This window comes from Aspergillus fumigatus, chromosome 8 (genome assembly GCF_000002655.1).
Source record: "Aspergillus fumigatus Af293 chromosome 8, whole genome shotgun sequence".
Taxonomy (NCBI): domain Eukaryota; kingdom Fungi; phylum Ascomycota; class Eurotiomycetes; order Eurotiales; family Aspergillaceae; genus Aspergillus; species Aspergillus fumigatus.
This window is the reverse complement of record NC_007201.1, coordinates 1,543,489-1,559,543: the sequence shown is the minus strand read 5'-3', so window position 1 is coordinate 1,559,543 and position 16,055 is coordinate 1,543,489. Positions and strand designations below refer to the sequence as shown.

Below are 16,055 nucleotides of genomic sequence, written 5' to 3'. Positions count from 1 at the left end.
ACTGCGGTCCTTCAGGTCCTGTGGAATATGTACGACCGAGTAAATGGCTGGAGTGGTTATACAAACGATGTGTGTTATCTGCCACACGCCTAGCATTATCGCTTTTCAACGTTATGGTGAACAATGCATAATTTGTCATTCTCGAAATGGTGTTGCTTTCGGCTTCGGATTATGAGTCGCAGATCGGGACAATGTGGTGATTTGAGAATGACAACCGGCGATGTACAACGGCACGTGCTTGATCCTATATCGAACCTTAGCTATACAATCTGCGTTGGGGCTCATTGTAACAATGGGGACTCATGAATTGCTTTGGCTGTCAGTACGGGCGGGCAGTCGCTTTGGGATATCGTCCGGTTGCTGCGTTCGTGGTCTTCGCTGGTAGGAGTTGGGGGGTTGCTCTGAGCTGTGATCTTGCTGGAGGGTGATGTCGCACGGGCGGGACTCGCTGGGTTCAGGTGGTGCATTCGTGGCTGATGCCAGGCTGGAAGGCGCGTGTCGGCAGGCTCATTAGTCCTAGTCCTAGAATATAAGCAGTGCACAATCTGTGGAGAATCATGGAGTGATCAATCACAACTTCATAACGCCGGGCGCTTGTATGCAGGCTATAAATTTCCCAGATTCCACCACGCCGAACCTTCAATGTCACCTATCGCCGGAGCGGACGTGCTATAATCCAGATCATCCACGTCTCCAAATGGCGCCGGATCAGCCCATAGCCACGGCGTGTTGAGCATAAGGCTGTCGATCGGAGCTACCACTGCATCTGGCGGAGGCATAGACTGTGGAGCGGTAGCTGGGCTGGTATTGCTGTCCTTGGACGAATTCGGGGCCCGATACAGAGGCATTGGGACGCCCTGGCCGCCGTCTGCGGTGTTGACGGTTACTTCAGGTGAAGTCGTCACGATGATTTCGAGTGTAGAGCTTTCCTCGGCGTCGTTTCGGGTGGCAGACGCGCTGAGCGAGGAATGCAAGAGGCTTCCAGACGGGACAGCCGGATAGGAATCGTCGCTGCAGGTGAACTGGAGGATATTCCACATCAAGGGGATGTTCAGATGGATCTTCGACGGAACCCAGCTGTCGTAATCTACGTTCTCGGTGCCGGCTGCAATTCGCGTCATACGGTCAAGAGATCGGTTCTGATCGGTCAGCGGCGAACTTTGCCAGCCGGGACGGGAGGAACATACCAATGATGCACAGGCCCTGGAAAACGGTACAAACGACCTCAGGAACACCCTGCAGCGGGCTAGATCCGCACGGGACTTGTACTTGAGTCGTGGGTCTCCGGCGCAGCAGTAATACAGCTGTACCGTGGCTGCTATTGCTGCCACGTGCGCGAAGAAGGGGTCTGTAAGTCGTACGTCCTTGTCTGATAGCATATCAATCATACGCACGATCCACGTCGCATGTAGAAGGACCAGTTCCGACGAGCGGCGCCAGAAACTATTCGGAATGGCCAGGTTGGGGTTATGCCGCGAGGCCATGATATACAGGAAGGGATGGTTGAGGACGATGAGGATGGCATGGTACATGAACTGCAGTTTGAGCCAGGGGATCCAGTACGCGCGGTTGACGATCAGTTCGTCCGGCTGTCGATCGTAGAATCGTACATGGTCGTATCGATGGCAGAGTGGTGTTTGGTTCTCGATTTCGGTCAGGTCGGAAAGCACCATCGAATACATTGACTCGTGACGCCAGGGCTCGCGTAGTCGATTGTTTGCGCAGTCGGACACATAAGTGCGTACTTTGCTCCAGACCCAGCCAAAGTGGACTGTCATGCTCCAGATGCCAGTATCGTCCGGTGCAGCGCAGCCGATTGTGTCCCGCGGCAATGGGGGAGGCTTCTCGGCGTCTCTTTGTGGTTCTTTGCTGTTGCCTGAGAAATAGTCCGCGGGACGCCAGGTCTCCAGCGGAATGCTCAGCAGCCCGGTCTGACGGCCATACGACTGTTCCAATAGCTGTAGACTCCAAAATAACCTCTTTTTGCGCTCTGTGTTGGGGTCTCCAGGAGTATAAGCGGACTCTGTATCGAGCAGAGCAGACCGACAGAGCTGAAATGCAAGTCCGAGGTGAAATCGACCAAGGTGCATATCGCCATCTACCTCGATCAGTACCTCGCATGCAGCGGAAGCGCATCTGGACACCTACCAATAAACGACGAATACGCCAGCAGGCACAGAGCCTCGATCGTACTCAATTCCACCGTTCCATTCGCAATCCGCAGCATAATTAAGCTCTTCGCTGTATCCGCATGGTGCTGCCCATGTTCCCCTTCGTGCGAGAACCGCGCCGTCAGCGCAATGATACTACAGAGGAGCTCTTCTGGTATGGATTCCAGATCCCCATGTTCTTCGAAATTAAAGCACCAGACGGGCTGTCGGTGGCAATACTTCATGTACGAATCGACTGCTCGGGCCACGGCCAGCGACGAAGGCTGGGGGCTGGCATCATCAAAAGCGAGATTAGGGGGCGAAGGGTCGCTATAGCTCGAATCGCGACGATCGCGAGGCTGGCTACCTTGTGTGAATCTTGTCTCTGCGAGATCTTTTGCATCTTCGAGGACTGATTCCCTCCCTCGGGTTGGTCTGCACCCTCGTGAGCAATTGGTCGAAGCCAAGTGGGGGGGATGCATACATGTTCCCTTTTAGCAGGAGGTTTACTTTCTCTTCAAGCTCGGCGAGTCGGTCCTTCTGGATCCCATTAGTGCGCGGTTCATGTGAAACCAGAGCATGCGTACAGATTGGCCACCTATTGATCCAGGCTTGGACACGGGTGGGTAGAAACACGACTGGTTAAGCCGTACACAGCACGAGCAAGCAGGCTTCTCTCCAGGGCATCGAGATTTCTTTCTCCTTTTCACACATTCAGCTTTGATCGTAGAGACGATTAGCGAGGTGCGAACCTGCAATTCAGACACGCGTGGTTGGAACGAAGTCTTCGCCGAGTGCCTTCCGGCGGGGTCATTATTTATTAATCAACACGATGATTATACCGAATCAGCTTGAATATGTCAAGACGAGCTCGTAAACTATATGCACCAAAGAGCAATAGAAGAATATGACGATGATGATGACGTTCAAATCTCGCTGAGGAGCGAGATCAACCATCCAAGTAGGGGACGACGATCCCGCGGGGAAGGTGAGCATTGGCCCCTGCAGGACACCCTGATTGATTGGCCTCGTGATATCGCCCTGATTAGACAACTGTCACTAGAGTCATCCTGGAAACTCTTCTCTGCCAGTGCTTTGAAACGGGAAAGTTTGTCCACGTCCGGCTAGAGCTTCCACAAAGCGCCCGAGCAGTGGCAAGATACGACGGAGCAATGGCCTATTGGACGGCGGATCAACCAGAAGAACGCTATCAACGGGACACACCAATCAGGAGGAAACAGAATCACTATCTCTGCAGTTAAGAGAAGCCGGCCCCGCATTCCCCTCTCTTAGCCTGTTTGCTAGTATCCCTGGTGTTACTAATGCCACTATCTCCACAGCTCACTGTCTAACAGCCAGTATGTCACAGTAGGCATGCTCATATAGGATTGACATCAAATACTTACAAGTAGGATAGTGTATAATTTAGATGTGTACATTCAATATGTAGTACCGCTGGTATGGTACCCTCTACGAATAGGTCTTGGTGGCTATCTGATTCCCTACTTATGGCTGTGGCGATATAGGTATATGTACCTGCACGCCGAAAGTATGTATTCCGGTGGAGAACATATTTACCTTTCAACCACCCAGTCTACACGGCTAGAATACGAGTAAAGAGTGCATTAATAAGACAATGACCGGGCATCTGAATAGCCTAAAGTTCCTACCAAATGCTTAGTATCCTGCCCCTGAGCATTGATGACAGCCTTCACTCCGCGACACCTCTCACACTCCAACAAGATCACATTTGAGCGTGGGATATATTAACACCCTCGGATAGTAGAGAAACGATAGATATATTCAAAAGTAAAACTTCATTACTCATACGGTCATATCTAAACAGGCTCAATACCAGAACAAACAGTAACACGCCAAAGGCATGGAAGAAGAAAAGAAATCACCACGCAATAGTCGCAGGCGGCTGCACACACTCCGTTGTCTGGCAGCTCAAACTAGAGCAGAACGAAATATCCTTCTCGCTGACGGTCGCAGTCTTCGGCAGGTTCTGCCTCGCGGGCCAGATCTCCTGCTTGGCCTTTTGCTCGCGTTCGTAGTGCTCCACCACGAGATCCCGGACCGTCTTCTGGAAGTACAGCGGTCCCTTTTCCATCTCCGGGTGCAGCTCGCCGTTGACGAAGACGCCGGCATTCAGATTCTTCTGCGTCAGGTCGCAGAGGTACTTGTCCTCGGACATAATGCGCTTGTAGATCTGGTTGATTTTCTCAAAGTCTTCATCCGAGGACTTCGTGTTGCGGTAGACTTCGTACTTCATAATGGATCGAGTGGGCGAGAGAGGGACGAAGCGCTGCATGAAGAAGAAGTGGGGGCTTTATTGGGGTTAGTTCCGGTATATGCTGGATCCGGGAGTGGATAGGACTTACGAGACGGTCAGGGAGGCATTGGGGAAGAAGAATGTGCTGGCGGGATTCAATCCGGCGGCAACCTGTTCCGGCTTGCTGCGCCCATCGTGGATAATGCCGCCGTCCCTGACTTCGACGGAGTAGGCGCTCAGATCAGCAATGGACGGAATGTCAGGGTGTGTTGTCGGGCAGTGATAGCACTCGTTGTAGTTGTCCGCCAGAATCTTCCAGTTATACTCGCCCTCCTGCTCCCAAGTGTGGTCAAAGGCGAAGTCGTCCCACTTGACGTGTTCATAGCGGGGCAGCCGGTCCATTCCCTTGAAGTCATCCTCCCAGGCGACCTCGGGTTTCTCGCCTGCGTCCAGATTGACCCAGATGAAGCCGTTGGCGTCGATGTGCACGTGGATTGGCAAAAGACCGTTCTTGCTCTTGTCGAAACCATCGAGCTCCTGATAGCCCGGCGCCTTGGCCAGCTTGCCGTTTAGTCCATACGACCATCCGTGGTACTTGCAGGCGAAGATGCGGGAGGTTCCCTTTTCTTCAGTGACAACGGGGAATGCACGGTGGCGGCAGACATTGTGGAAGGCGTTGATGTTTCCGTCGCGGTCCTTGACAAGAACAAATTGAAAGCCGGAGACTTCGTAGCGGAGCCAGTCCCCAGGGTTGGGAAGACGTAGTTTGTGGGTGGTCAGCAGCCACTTGCGGGAGAAGATCGCGCGCCGCTCTAGCTCGTACATCTCCTGGGAGGTGTACCATGAGGACGGCAAAGCGCGTATGGCATTCTTCTCGTCATTGGCGGTGGAGCCAAGGCCAAGATAGTTCCACAAGGAGCCCATTTTTGGTATATGGATCGAGTAGGCGTTTTCTTCTCCTTCGATTGTATGACAAAGACGAGCTTGGTTACTGTGGAGGACTTCTTAATCGAAGATGAACAGACTTATATATAGCAGTCGCACCCACGGAACGCTACCCATGTGCTCCATTATCTCGTCCCCAGACACTCGATAAGCGGGACCGGTTGGAGAACCGCAGGATCGGAAGAGATGACAGCGCCAGGGGACCGAGACGGAGGTTCCAGCCATCTGCCGGAGTCTTGTGATACCATTGTGATGCTGTCACATAGTTGCCACTTGTTCAACCAGCCCGGAAAATTATGGCCGTACGCTTGTCGAGACTGGACGATGTGAACTGGTGGCGCCGGACACGGTTGAGCTCCACCGAAGCCGGTTGACGGCCGGTACAGCAGTTGCTATGCTGATCATTGAGGTAGAAATTCTTGGGGCGTAATCGCTGCCTGATAGTCCGGTCTCGAACGGGCGTAAAGATTGTTGACTGACCTTACCAAGAAAAGGCATGCTATCCTTTATGATGACTGGCCTGACGGCAATAGAACAGCGGACGGCAGTAATCATGCCAACCAGGACGACAATTTTGTAAACACTCTTCACGGACTACCTATTTGCTTCTTTTCCTTCGACTTGGTAATCATGTTGCCCAACTTAATATGTCGTAACCGTGTATCGACCTCTTGTAGGGTTCGAACCATGCCATGTCTGCTCTGCTCCGATACCATAGTAGATAGGAGGTAAACAACTATACTTCTGAATATTATCCCGTTGTCTCAGGGAACATGTTAGACATTCGAGAAGCTTATCGTGCCTATCCTTGTCTCCTGATCCCCCGAGGCCGCGAGTTTCTAGCTAACATCCTGACAAGAAAAGACACTCGGAGGTCCTCTCGAACGAATAGGGTCAAATGATCCAGAAACGGAGTATGCCAACTCACTGCGCAGCGATACCCTACGAGCACCCACACTATCCAGATAAGCATAACCCGAAGCCCCATACAAGGTGTCCAACCCCTCGCGGCTCCAGCTGACCAGGTGTATAGCTAGAGCTCCTGTGGGCCCGGCTCACGAGCCGTGCCAAGCCGGTTCGGCTTTGTGCCCGATCCGGCTCTCGAGCTCCCCACCTCCAATGAGGAGACCACAAGGTCATAATGCTATCATTTTCCCACTCAGAAGTCCGTCCTTGTGATTGACACTCACACCATGGACAAGAATCAACGCGTTGTCATCATCGGCGCAGGCGTCTTCGGCCTCTCCACCGCCCTCAATCTCACCCAGGATGGCTTCACCGCGATCACAGTGCTGGATAGACACATGCCGCCCGTCCCCGACGGGTCCAGCAACGATATTTCCCGCGTGATCAGATTCGACTACGGGGATCCTGTCTACGCACAGCTAGGCAAGGAAGCGTACGAGCTGTGGAACACCAGCCCTGAGTATGCGGATTCGTTCCACCCCACGCCGTGCGTCTGGACGGCGCAGCGGACTGGTCCGGCTGGTCTTGTTCAAGCCGGGGGCTCGGACTTTATCCGGAAGACGAAGGAGATCCTGACAAGGATGGGGGCCGAGTGGCATGGCTTGGCGGATGCGGCGGAGTTGAACGCGCGCTTCCCCGCTGTCAGTGGGACGCCGATTGGGGAGGGATTCGAAGGATTCTATAACAATGCGGCGGGATGGGCGGATGCAGGTGTTGCGATGGCGGGCCTACGCGATCGGTGTATTGCTGCTGGAGTATCGTTTGTGACGGGTCCTCATGGCCAGGTGACGGAGCTGGAGAAGAGCTCGGACGGGAGGATCACAGCAGTCAAGACGGCTGATGGGGGACGGATCACAGCAGACAAGTTTATCCTGGCGACGGGTGCTTGGACGGCTAGCCTGATCCCCTCATGGAATTCAATGGTGGCGACAGCGCAGATTGTGGGCTTTGTGCGGCTTACGCCGCAGGAGGTCAGGGCGCTGAAGGACCTGCCTATCATCTTCAATCTCTCGACGGGATTCTTTAGCTTCCCTCCGCACGAAAAGACGGGATACCTCAAGGTCGCCTGCCACAGTTTTGGGTACACACTGTCGTCAAGCCAGCAAATATCCTCACCACCCAGTCAGGCTATCTCCGCGCGCGCAAACTTCATCCCCGAGGAAGGTAGGCAGAGACTGCTTGCAGGTCTCAAGGAGATCTTGCCGCAGCTGGTAGAAAGAGGGTTCGAGAAGACATGCCTGTGCTGGTATAATGAGACGCCGACGGGCGACTTTATCTTCGATTATCATCCTGACCATCCCAATCTGTTCATCGCTACCGGCGGGACTGGACAGTATGTACCCCACCGAATCCTTACCCTGAGAAACTAACATCCGTGCAGTGCATTCAAGTTCCTCCCTAACATTGGAAAATACATTGCCAAGTCGTTTCAGAGACAACTGTCGCCAGAGTTGACGGAGAAATGGAGGTTCCATACCGAGTACAAAGACAGTCCGCGGGAGGACATCTTCACTGGAGAGAAGAGCCGGAAGGGAGGAGATGGCAGCCGTGGAGGTCCTAACAGACGGGAATTTACCCCTGAGGAACGAGACCGTCTTTTGTCTTTGACGAATGCATTGGCTGTACGGCAGGCCAAGATGTAGATATAGATCAGCTTATCAACCCAGCACGATTTACGATTGCTCAGGTCAGATGTTTGGAGCGTCCAGCTCATCCAGATGAGAGGGAGCGAATTACGCATTGAACACTAGTTTTATGGATAGGACACATGGGAGCGGTCCTGTGGTATGGAAAACCACAGTGGAATCTATTCTTTATAACTGCCTGAAGAATCCATTCATATTGCAATCAATACTATCAAAGCCGATTACAAACAAAAGAAAGCCACAGGTACTGCATTTGTCGTAACCAACCAGCGATCATCATGCCCTTGTTCCATTTAGTGCACAACAGTTGGAGCCTGAGCCAGAGGCATATGTTCCACAAGGGCTCAAATTGCGCTTGACCTCCCGAAGTACTCATAGCTGAGCGCAGTTCACGGTGAGCCCTCACTCATCACGCTTCTCAAGGTCGTAATTAGTGTAGAAGAACCGCTTGTCGAGCTCTTCGTCACGCTTTTCAAGGTCATAATTGGTGTAGAAGAACCGCTTGTCGAGCTCTTCGTCACGCTTTTCAAGGTCGTAATTGGTGTAGAAGAAGCGTTCTTCAAGATCGCCGGAGGTTGACTCGACTTGATTATTGTTTGCGACAGGGGCGGCCCAGGCAATCCTTGAAGCTCCAAGGAGGGCCAGAAGGCAAGAGAGCTGCATATTGGCAATGAGATCAGGCGGTGCTGAGGTTTTGATGAAATTGAAGAGAGAAACTAAGAGAGAAACTGGATGATGGAGAAGGTTTGACGAGTAGACGACAGGTTGTGCTTTATATGGAGTGAGCAGCTGGTATGCCCATCACATTTGCTTGCGCTTGGAGTATCACAGCTTCCGATGGGATAGCATAGCAAAAGGCTGTAGCTGCATTCTGCAGGTGGCAGGCACTCGGTCTCTGAGGGATTCAATCGTCATCATGCTGCGTTCCCATCCATGTGGCAGTGTGCCTTCAGCTGAAGTAGCCTATACTTCAGCTCCACTCGTTGCTCAAAAAGATGCGGCCTATCAGGGTTTGGAAGAAGAGAGGGGATGCGAACAGATCGGCACCATATCAGCCAGCCTCCGAGCTCTCCTCTGAATTGATCGCCATAGATCAACTGTTGTCTAGCGTGTTTCTGTGGGTGCGAAGATGGATGAACTACTGCGGATGGAAGAATAATGTGATCTATCTATCGCAGCCTAGCTTTTGCTTTCTCCACGTAACTCATCCACAGACTCTTGACAGAGTAGATATCGAATAAGCGAGTACTAACTGGGGGGTATGTTGATTTCTCAAATCTAGTCACATCAGTCTAAACTAGTTCAAATCCAAATCCGTGTAATCTGACTGTAGATCAATCTCGATTATGCCGATTCACGAACACGATCTGCGTTGCTGATCATCCGCCATTCGAGGTAGTGATATACGTCGGCAGGGATCGCTCTTCGGCTATTTTGTCTTTCCTGCTTTCTTTGCGGTGCAGAGGCTCCTGTAGTTATAGACGACCATTATGTAGTCCGTAGAAAATCCCCACGTACAAGATTTAAAGTCCGAAGGACAATTACTCTGCTTCTCCTTTTCAATTGAGACTTTTGTGCGTCATCGCCATGATCTTTTCAAAAATCTTAAAATCGTTCGTTGGGAATTACAGATTTCAAAGCCTTAATTCAGAGGCTGACGGTGATACTGACATCGAGTCAGAGAACCTCCTGCGGATCACACATGGCGCAAGAAAAGAAGACATCTCAAAGGCCTGGATCTACTTTACTGTTGCAAATGTAACCATCCTTATCATAACGGCTTCCTTGATCCTCAGTACAGGCACCTTTTGGACAAGTGAGAAAAATGCGGTCCTCAGGCCGATAGCATGGTGGTGTAAGTCTGGCTCTGGTTTATTCACCTGGTCGTGGTTAACCCGTCGAAGCGCCCATCCTCGACGAGATAGAAATCCCCAGATTCGAGACAAAGTTAAACGGCACACTCTTCGCTAAGCCCGAGGTCTCAGTAGCCCGAGAAGAGCCCGGCGCGGAGAATGATGCAGCCTGGGGGCAGTATGAGAAGATCTTGACTCATGTTGTCACCCGCGACCAAATCCTCAAACTGGGGAAAGACCCGGAGACCGTGGCTCGCTTCGACAATGATTACTGGGGAATGGGCGATGATGCCTACATGGTACAGATGGATGTGATGCATGTAAGTATCTGTCTCAGGTTCCAAGGGGATTCGTGATAGTGATCGAGGGCAGCAAATCCACTGCCTTAACCTGCTCCGCAAAGCAGCGTTTGCCGATTACCCCGGCTACGAGCCGGAGTTAGACGAGAAGGACAAAATGTGGTGGATCCACCTCGGTCACTGCACCGACATTCTGCTGCAAAACATCCAATGCAATGCCAATACAGAATTCCTGACTCTGAACTGGGTGGAAGACCGCCAGGCTCCGTGGCCGGACTTTAGTGTGAATCGCAAATGTCGCGATTTCAATGCGCTGCTCGACTGGCAACACAGCAATGCTGTTGATCCGGACAAATTTGACCGAATGCCCGTTCCAAAAGACGCTTTTGTATGGCCTGCGCCGTGGAAAAAGCAAGAGACGGAGTTGGGTGAGAAGCTGGGTCAGCATCATATGCAGGAAGGTCTGGGCGATATGCATGCGCATCACGGCGCAGGGCATTAGTTAGATGTGATGACTATTGCACAGACATTGGCATAGTAGTGTTGCTTGGTCAAGACTAGACTCGCTGCTTTTGAACCTTAAAGCTATCCGTATGCCCCATAAAGTAAGTCAAATGTGGATGTATCACAATTGGCTAAGAAACATGACCTTATCGCCTTCACGCCACCTACGCAGATCCCGAAATGTTGTGAGGCAGCATCAAATTATGTGATACATCATATCCTCCTTTGCCCGCTCGATCTGCGGAACTATTGAAGATACAGATTTGTCGTTCACGGAAGGCTCTATACTTGTATGAAAGACCATCGTGTTCCAAAATATTACAGCTCTTTTTCACACTGTTATGCTATTCAACATGGTAGGCCATGTTGTTCCACCAGACGATGGACACCGGCTCAGTGACGAAGATGCTCCATTCCTCTTAGAAGATTTCAGAAGCCAGCCGGAGCCTGGGGACGAATCTTCCGGCGATTCCAGCCCAGACACTACTCCACCAGAACAAAGCCGTTGTTGGCCGGTGATCGCCCTGGTTGCGATAATGCTCACCTTTGAGATCGGGGGTCAGATGATCCCCGGCCCCATGGTGCGCATTATTGAAATCATCGTGTGTGAGGGCTACTGGCGTGCACACGACCCGAGCCGGCTCCCGGCTTCGGGCCATGTAGCAGACCACCTGTGTAAGATAGAAGAGGTGCAGGCAGAAGTCACAACTATCAAGGGGTATTTGGACTTCCTCGAGGGTCTACTCTGTTCGTGTCAATGATCTTGTCTGTTAACACAATCTCGTTGTCTGACTATGGTGCAGGCGTCCTCTGCGCTATCCCATACGGTTTCTTGGCAGATCGATACGGACGCAGACAAGCCATTCGTCTTACCATTCCTGGATTTCTCCTGGATGCAATCATCACTAATTCTGTACTGTGGTTCTCTGATATCTTCCCTCCCCGGGCTATCTGGCTTGCAGCGCTGAGCTGGACAATTGGGGGAGGACCAATTGTCGCAATGGCACTGCTATGGACAATGTTGGCCGATTATACGACAGATTCAACCCGTCCGATACTATTCTTTCGGATTGGAGTCGTTAGTGAGATTGCTACTTTCCTTGCCGGAGCGATAAGCGCGCAAATAATGGCTTTGAACCCTTGGATCCCGACGCTGATGGGCTGTGGAATTGTTGCTGTCGGCCTCACCTGTGCTTTCTTTCTACCTGAGACTCTGAACCATTGCGCGAAGAAGAAGGCTACAATCCACAGAGATGAGCCAGTCTCCTGCATGGGCGGGCTGATTGTCGGTGAGGAATCGTTCTACTGCAGCCCAAAGGTTCTCTTGAAGTCGTCCAGACATTGTCTTATCTTGGGCAAGATCCGACGCTTCCTCAACCATGATATCTTCATCTTTGACCACCGGCTCATGTTGCTACTCTTCGCTTTTGCCGTCTATGGGCTCGCTCAGGGTTCCTCTGGCTTCCTGGCTCAGTATATGTCCACGCGCTTCAACTGGACCCTAGCCCAGGCCAATCTCCTCAAATCCTTCCACACAGCTGCCACTCTCCCCGTGTTCCTGTTTCTCCTTCCTTATCTATCAACGCACGTCCTGAATTACCTATCGCTGCGCGGAAGGGATCTCTACCTGGCGCGGATGAGTATTACTTGTCTAGCGGTCGGATCCCTTAGCGTTGGTCTTGCGCCAAATATTGTCTTTCTGGTCCCAAGTCTCTGCCTCCATGCGGCTGGGGGAGGATTCCCGCTGGTCGCAAGGTCTCTGGCTACAGCCTTGGTAGAGAGTGACAAAACAGCAAGGCTCAACTCGACAATCGAGGTCTTACATTCGATGGGAAGTGTGTTGGGGAGTCTTTGCTTTACGAAGGTTTTTACATTTGGGTTGAAACTGTGCGGGGTATGGATTGGGCTGGTGTGGATAATGAGCAGTCTACTCTTTGCATTGGTGGGGATCCCACTTACGGTGCTTCGAGTGTAATGCTGTTCAATTTCGAGTCTCCTACAGACATAGAATGATCTGTCCCTTTCGCGACTGCTAGAACAGAATATGACCTTGATAGTCTCATTCATGCCTAGTTAATCCGGCCAGCACCGCATGGAGGCTTTCTGCAGGCAACGACAGCAGCTTGTTCGCACTCTCCTCGCTGTCCATATAGTTCCCCCCATACCCCTTGGCACAGGTTATATATCGCATAAGCGCGGGGATTCCACTATAGTTCCCCTTAGCCAGCTTTTCCAAGGCGAGCCGCTTTTCCTCTTCCGCATCATGGTAGGTTACATCCCACCTTGTTCCGGTCACATCTTCCAACGCAGCGAGAACGTCCCTCTGCGAGACATTGAATGACTCGATAAACAAGTACTGGTTGGACACACTTTCTGGACCCAGCATTGCATTCTTGGCTGCAAGACCAACAGTGCTGCGAGTCGTCGCCGACCAACGATTCGTGCCGTGGTCCAGCATCGTGGCGTGTCTTCTTTCCATGTCGAATCCGAGGAAATTGCCAACGGCTCTACTCGGGTCAGAGTTCTTTCCGTAAGATTAGTGCGGCCGTCGACTTACAGCTCGAAGAACGGTCCAGTCACAAATGCCGTCCAACGAAGCCCGTCCCCCTCCTTGCTCTTCAAGTACTCCCATTATTAGTGGTCTATCGGGGACATGCACTATCTTGTCTTCTAGGCATGGAGGGGTAGTTATGACGATCGATTCGTCACATTGCTCTACCTGCAGTAAACAGCTCTTAGTCTCTCGTGTAGATCAGAAGATGTAGATCTATTAAAGATCGGCCGGGGAACACAGCAGGATCTACGGTAGATCTCGATCTGCAGTGTATGCTGAGTCTCATGTTACACATCACATTCTATCTATATTGTTGATCAAAACCAGTAGCGTACTTTGACGGCTTCATCTCTAATGCAGACCCATGTCCATGTCTTCCTTCGCGAGTACGTGAGACGATAAGCTAGCTCACTGGGGCACCACCTGTAGAAGGACGATTCAGATACGACATAATCGCTCAAAGTGCTTTCTATATATCCATTGTCCTGTTGTATTGAGGCAGAAACAACTCCTATTATAGGACCTCTTCAGCAGATGATTGCTCTTCTACTTAGAATGTCAGTCAGATTCCCCGCATTAAAGCTAGAATAGGAGCCATTTATACCAATGACACCACATAGCCTTCTTGCCCGGTCAATGAACTGAAAATGTCAGCAATCGGCGCTTCCAACCTAGATTCTACAGGGAAGTTACCCAAAAAGGTTCGGCATGCCGCTCCGAATCATAGTGCCCTTGGAAGTTCTTGTTCGTCCCTCACTCTGAGCCACGATACCGCCCAAGCCCATTCATATTCCGCATCTAAGGGGTAATCCCCAATTTAATTTCTCTGGATCCCGAGTAAGGGCATTCTGCGCGGTCAGCACATACATGCTCATTGATTAAGTCAGCTAATATTAGTAGGAAAAGAACGCACTTGGCTACATGACAGTTAAGCCTAGATCATTGTAGTTGGTATACCAACAATGTTAATCAAGTGTTTATATTTCCTGACATCGTCATTGCAGTGAACGTAGACCGGCGTAAACATCCATCTTATTTCCACTATAGCAAGGCTTCTACACATCTTGTAGACTGGACAAGATGGTATGGCAAGAGAAGTGGGAAAACAAACTATACGTCCAGCGAGAGACACCTCTGAGATAGGACGTCTAGGCTGCAAGTCCCAGCAGGGCCTGCATACGACCACTGGGTTTCATGCTACCCGTGAATGATTACAGAGTATATTAGCTGTTTCCACTTGATGAAGATAATTGTTACGACTGAGCTCGGCATTTTCCTTGCTGTTATGTTACGGCACGCCATAGGGGCGGTATTACAGAAATTAAGACCTCTGCGGATGCTCAGAAGCCCAGAGCTAGTAACAACCAGGTCTGCGTGAAACCGGATGGTATCTGCGGAATACGGTGTCCTTTTGCTCAATACCTAATTGGTCTTTGAACAAGCCCCTGTTGTTATTACAGCAGCTGATACGATATGCATGCAACATACTCTTTTCGGCTACCGGGGCATTAGATGGCTTTACAATATGCAGGCGCTAGCCCCCTTAGTTAGGGGTAGGCGGGCCGCGGGCACTAGAGTCTTGTGTTGAAGAATAAATAGAGACCCTGGACTGATAGGAATCGTCCGGACACCTTTTCAGTCTACTCCGTAGTCTGCGGTGACGGCGAATTACTAGAAGCGGTATAGCGTTCCTATTTGGGGAAAGCGCGTGGTTGAGGCTTGGCATCTCGGTGCGTGGTCTATAAGATGGCCTGCTCGTCCGTCTCCAGATGATGGGCAACTCTCGTCGCTGCTTTCCCACCCTTTTGACGCCTTGTTGACTCGAGCCAACTTGAGGCATTTTTGCCATTGGGCCGGCCTCTCCGTGCACTGCACTTCGCCACCCCCTTTTACTGCTGTGAGTCATGATTATTTCTTATCGCTCCATGGACCGTCGTCTAATTGATCTTTTTTTATCTGAACAGGGGAAAGCGACAAAATCAGCGCGATCGCGAAACTTCATGGGGGCCTTACTCTAAAGATTTACACCACAATCGTCCAGAGCGACGTTTACGGCACAATATCAGAAAACGCCGGATGTATGAGGCGGAATACATGGGGCTTGGCTGGTGACACGGGAAGGCTGATAGGCCGAGCGTGTGATATCGCCTTGGTTGTGACATGTCACGTTTGATGGCCAGACCTTGCTTTGTTCACATTGTCGGTTGGGGTCCTCCGAGTTTACGCTTCCTTAACGATAAATGTGGACCCAGGGGCGCCATGACGTATAAAGCGCGATTAGCAGAGCCACGCCACGTTTTCTAGGCGTCCTAAGAGCTGCCAGCGAAGACCCGACGTGTTCATGTACGAGTCATTTACGGTGATTAGAAATCCTCTAGCCGAGCTCCCTGCTGCGCCCGGTCATGGGCCTGCCCATGATGCTCTTCAGGGCCGACTCCATGTCACGCGACAGCCATTGATGTTCGTCGACTCGCCGTCAAGATATCCGCGCCCGTATCCTACAGCCCGACCGCGTCCGTCATCGGGATCATGGACTTTGCGGCTCAGGACGGCTTCCACTGGGCGAACACGTTGGTGGGGCGTGACCCAGAGTCCGCGCAACTTCTTGACTGAGAACAACAAGCGTGCGCAGGCGAATTAGCTGTCGGACACGACACCGATGGACACTTCGCGATCGGAATCACTCTACGAACATGGGTGTCGTTACGAACGTGGACAAGCCGTCCTTGCGGCTGAGTTTGGAGCGCATGGATGGGGACGACGGCTGCATTTGCAGTCAAGAGAATGTTAGCTCGCATAGTGTCCTGCTTTAGTGCAGCTATCTGGATCCATTCCCATCCTATCGCTGGCCAGTTAACATGGT

At 51.5% G+C, this 16,055-nt stretch overlaps 7 protein-coding genes across 7 annotated transcripts; 3 read left to right on the top strand and 4 right to left on the bottom strand.

The window, feature by feature from the left end:
• Positions 1-300: 300 nt before the first annotated feature.
• On the bottom strand, positions 301-2,964 carry AFUA_8G06460 (putative C6 transcription factor; the record flags this gene model as incomplete). The annotated part of the gene is made up of 5 exons (XM_742354.1): positions 301-484; positions 667-2,098; positions 2,149-2,641; positions 2,738-2,852; positions 2,903-2,964. 5 exons carry the CDS (start codon positions 2,962-2,964, stop codon positions 301-303), a joined length of 2,286 nt encoding a protein of 761 aa, XP_747447.1.
• Positions 2,965-3,857: 893 nt separating this feature from the next.
• AFUA_8G06450 (aromatic ring-hydroxylating oxygenase subunit alpha) lies at positions 3,858-5,620 on the bottom strand. Its single transcript, XM_742353.2, has 2 exons — positions 4,535-5,620; positions 3,858-4,480 (listed from the first exon to the last, which is right to left on the bottom strand). The coding sequence occupies exons 1-2, from the start codon at positions 5,347-5,349 to the stop codon at positions 4,051-4,053; spliced, it is 1,245 nt and encodes a 414-aa protein (XP_747446.1). The 5' UTR covers positions 5,350-5,620; the 3' UTR covers positions 3,858-4,050.
• An 842-nt stretch (positions 5,621-6,462) lies between these two features.
• On the top strand, positions 6,463-8,021 carry AFUA_8G06440 (NAD(P)/FAD-dependent oxidoreductase). Its single transcript, XM_742352.2, has 2 exons — positions 6,463-7,669; positions 7,718-8,021. Exons 1-2 carry the CDS (start codon positions 6,564-6,566, stop codon positions 7,977-7,979), a joined length of 1,368 nt encoding a protein of 455 aa, XP_747445.1. The 5' UTR covers positions 6,463-6,563; the 3' UTR covers positions 7,980-8,021.
• A 170-nt stretch (positions 8,022-8,191) lies between these two features.
• On the bottom strand, positions 8,192-8,645 carry AFUA_8G06430 (uncharacterized protein; the record flags this gene model as incomplete). The annotated part of the gene is made up of 1 exon (XM_742351.2): positions 8,192-8,645. The coding sequence occupies one exon, from the start codon at positions 8,643-8,645 to the stop codon at positions 8,385-8,387; it is 261 nt and encodes an 86-aa protein (XP_747444.1). The 3' UTR covers positions 8,192-8,384.
• A 924-nt stretch (positions 8,646-9,569) lies between these two features.
• Positions 9,570-10,636, top strand: AFUA_8G06420 (oxidase ustYa family protein; the record flags this gene model as incomplete). The annotated part of the gene is made up of 3 exons (XM_742350.2): positions 9,570-9,837; positions 9,887-10,155; positions 10,208-10,636. 3 exons carry the CDS (start codon positions 9,570-9,572, stop codon positions 10,634-10,636), a joined length of 966 nt encoding a protein of 321 aa, XP_747443.2.
• A 343-nt stretch (positions 10,637-10,979) lies between these two features.
• On the top strand, positions 10,980-12,613 carry AFUA_8G06410 (MFS transporter; the record flags this gene model as incomplete). The annotated part of the gene is made up of 2 exons (XM_742349.1): positions 10,980-11,385; positions 11,442-12,613. The coding sequence occupies 2 exons, from the start codon at positions 10,980-10,982 to the stop codon at positions 12,611-12,613; spliced, it is 1,578 nt and encodes a 525-aa protein (XP_747442.1).
• Positions 12,614-12,697: 84 nt separating this feature from the next.
• Positions 12,698-13,643, bottom strand: AFUA_8G06405 (isoflavone reductase family protein; the record flags this gene model as incomplete). Its single annotated transcript, XM_001481361.1, has 4 exons — positions 12,698-13,145; positions 13,196-13,263; positions 13,528-13,615; positions 13,642-13,643. Coding segments are annotated over 4 exons (606 nt in total).
• Positions 13,644-16,055: the final 2,412 nt, after the last annotated feature.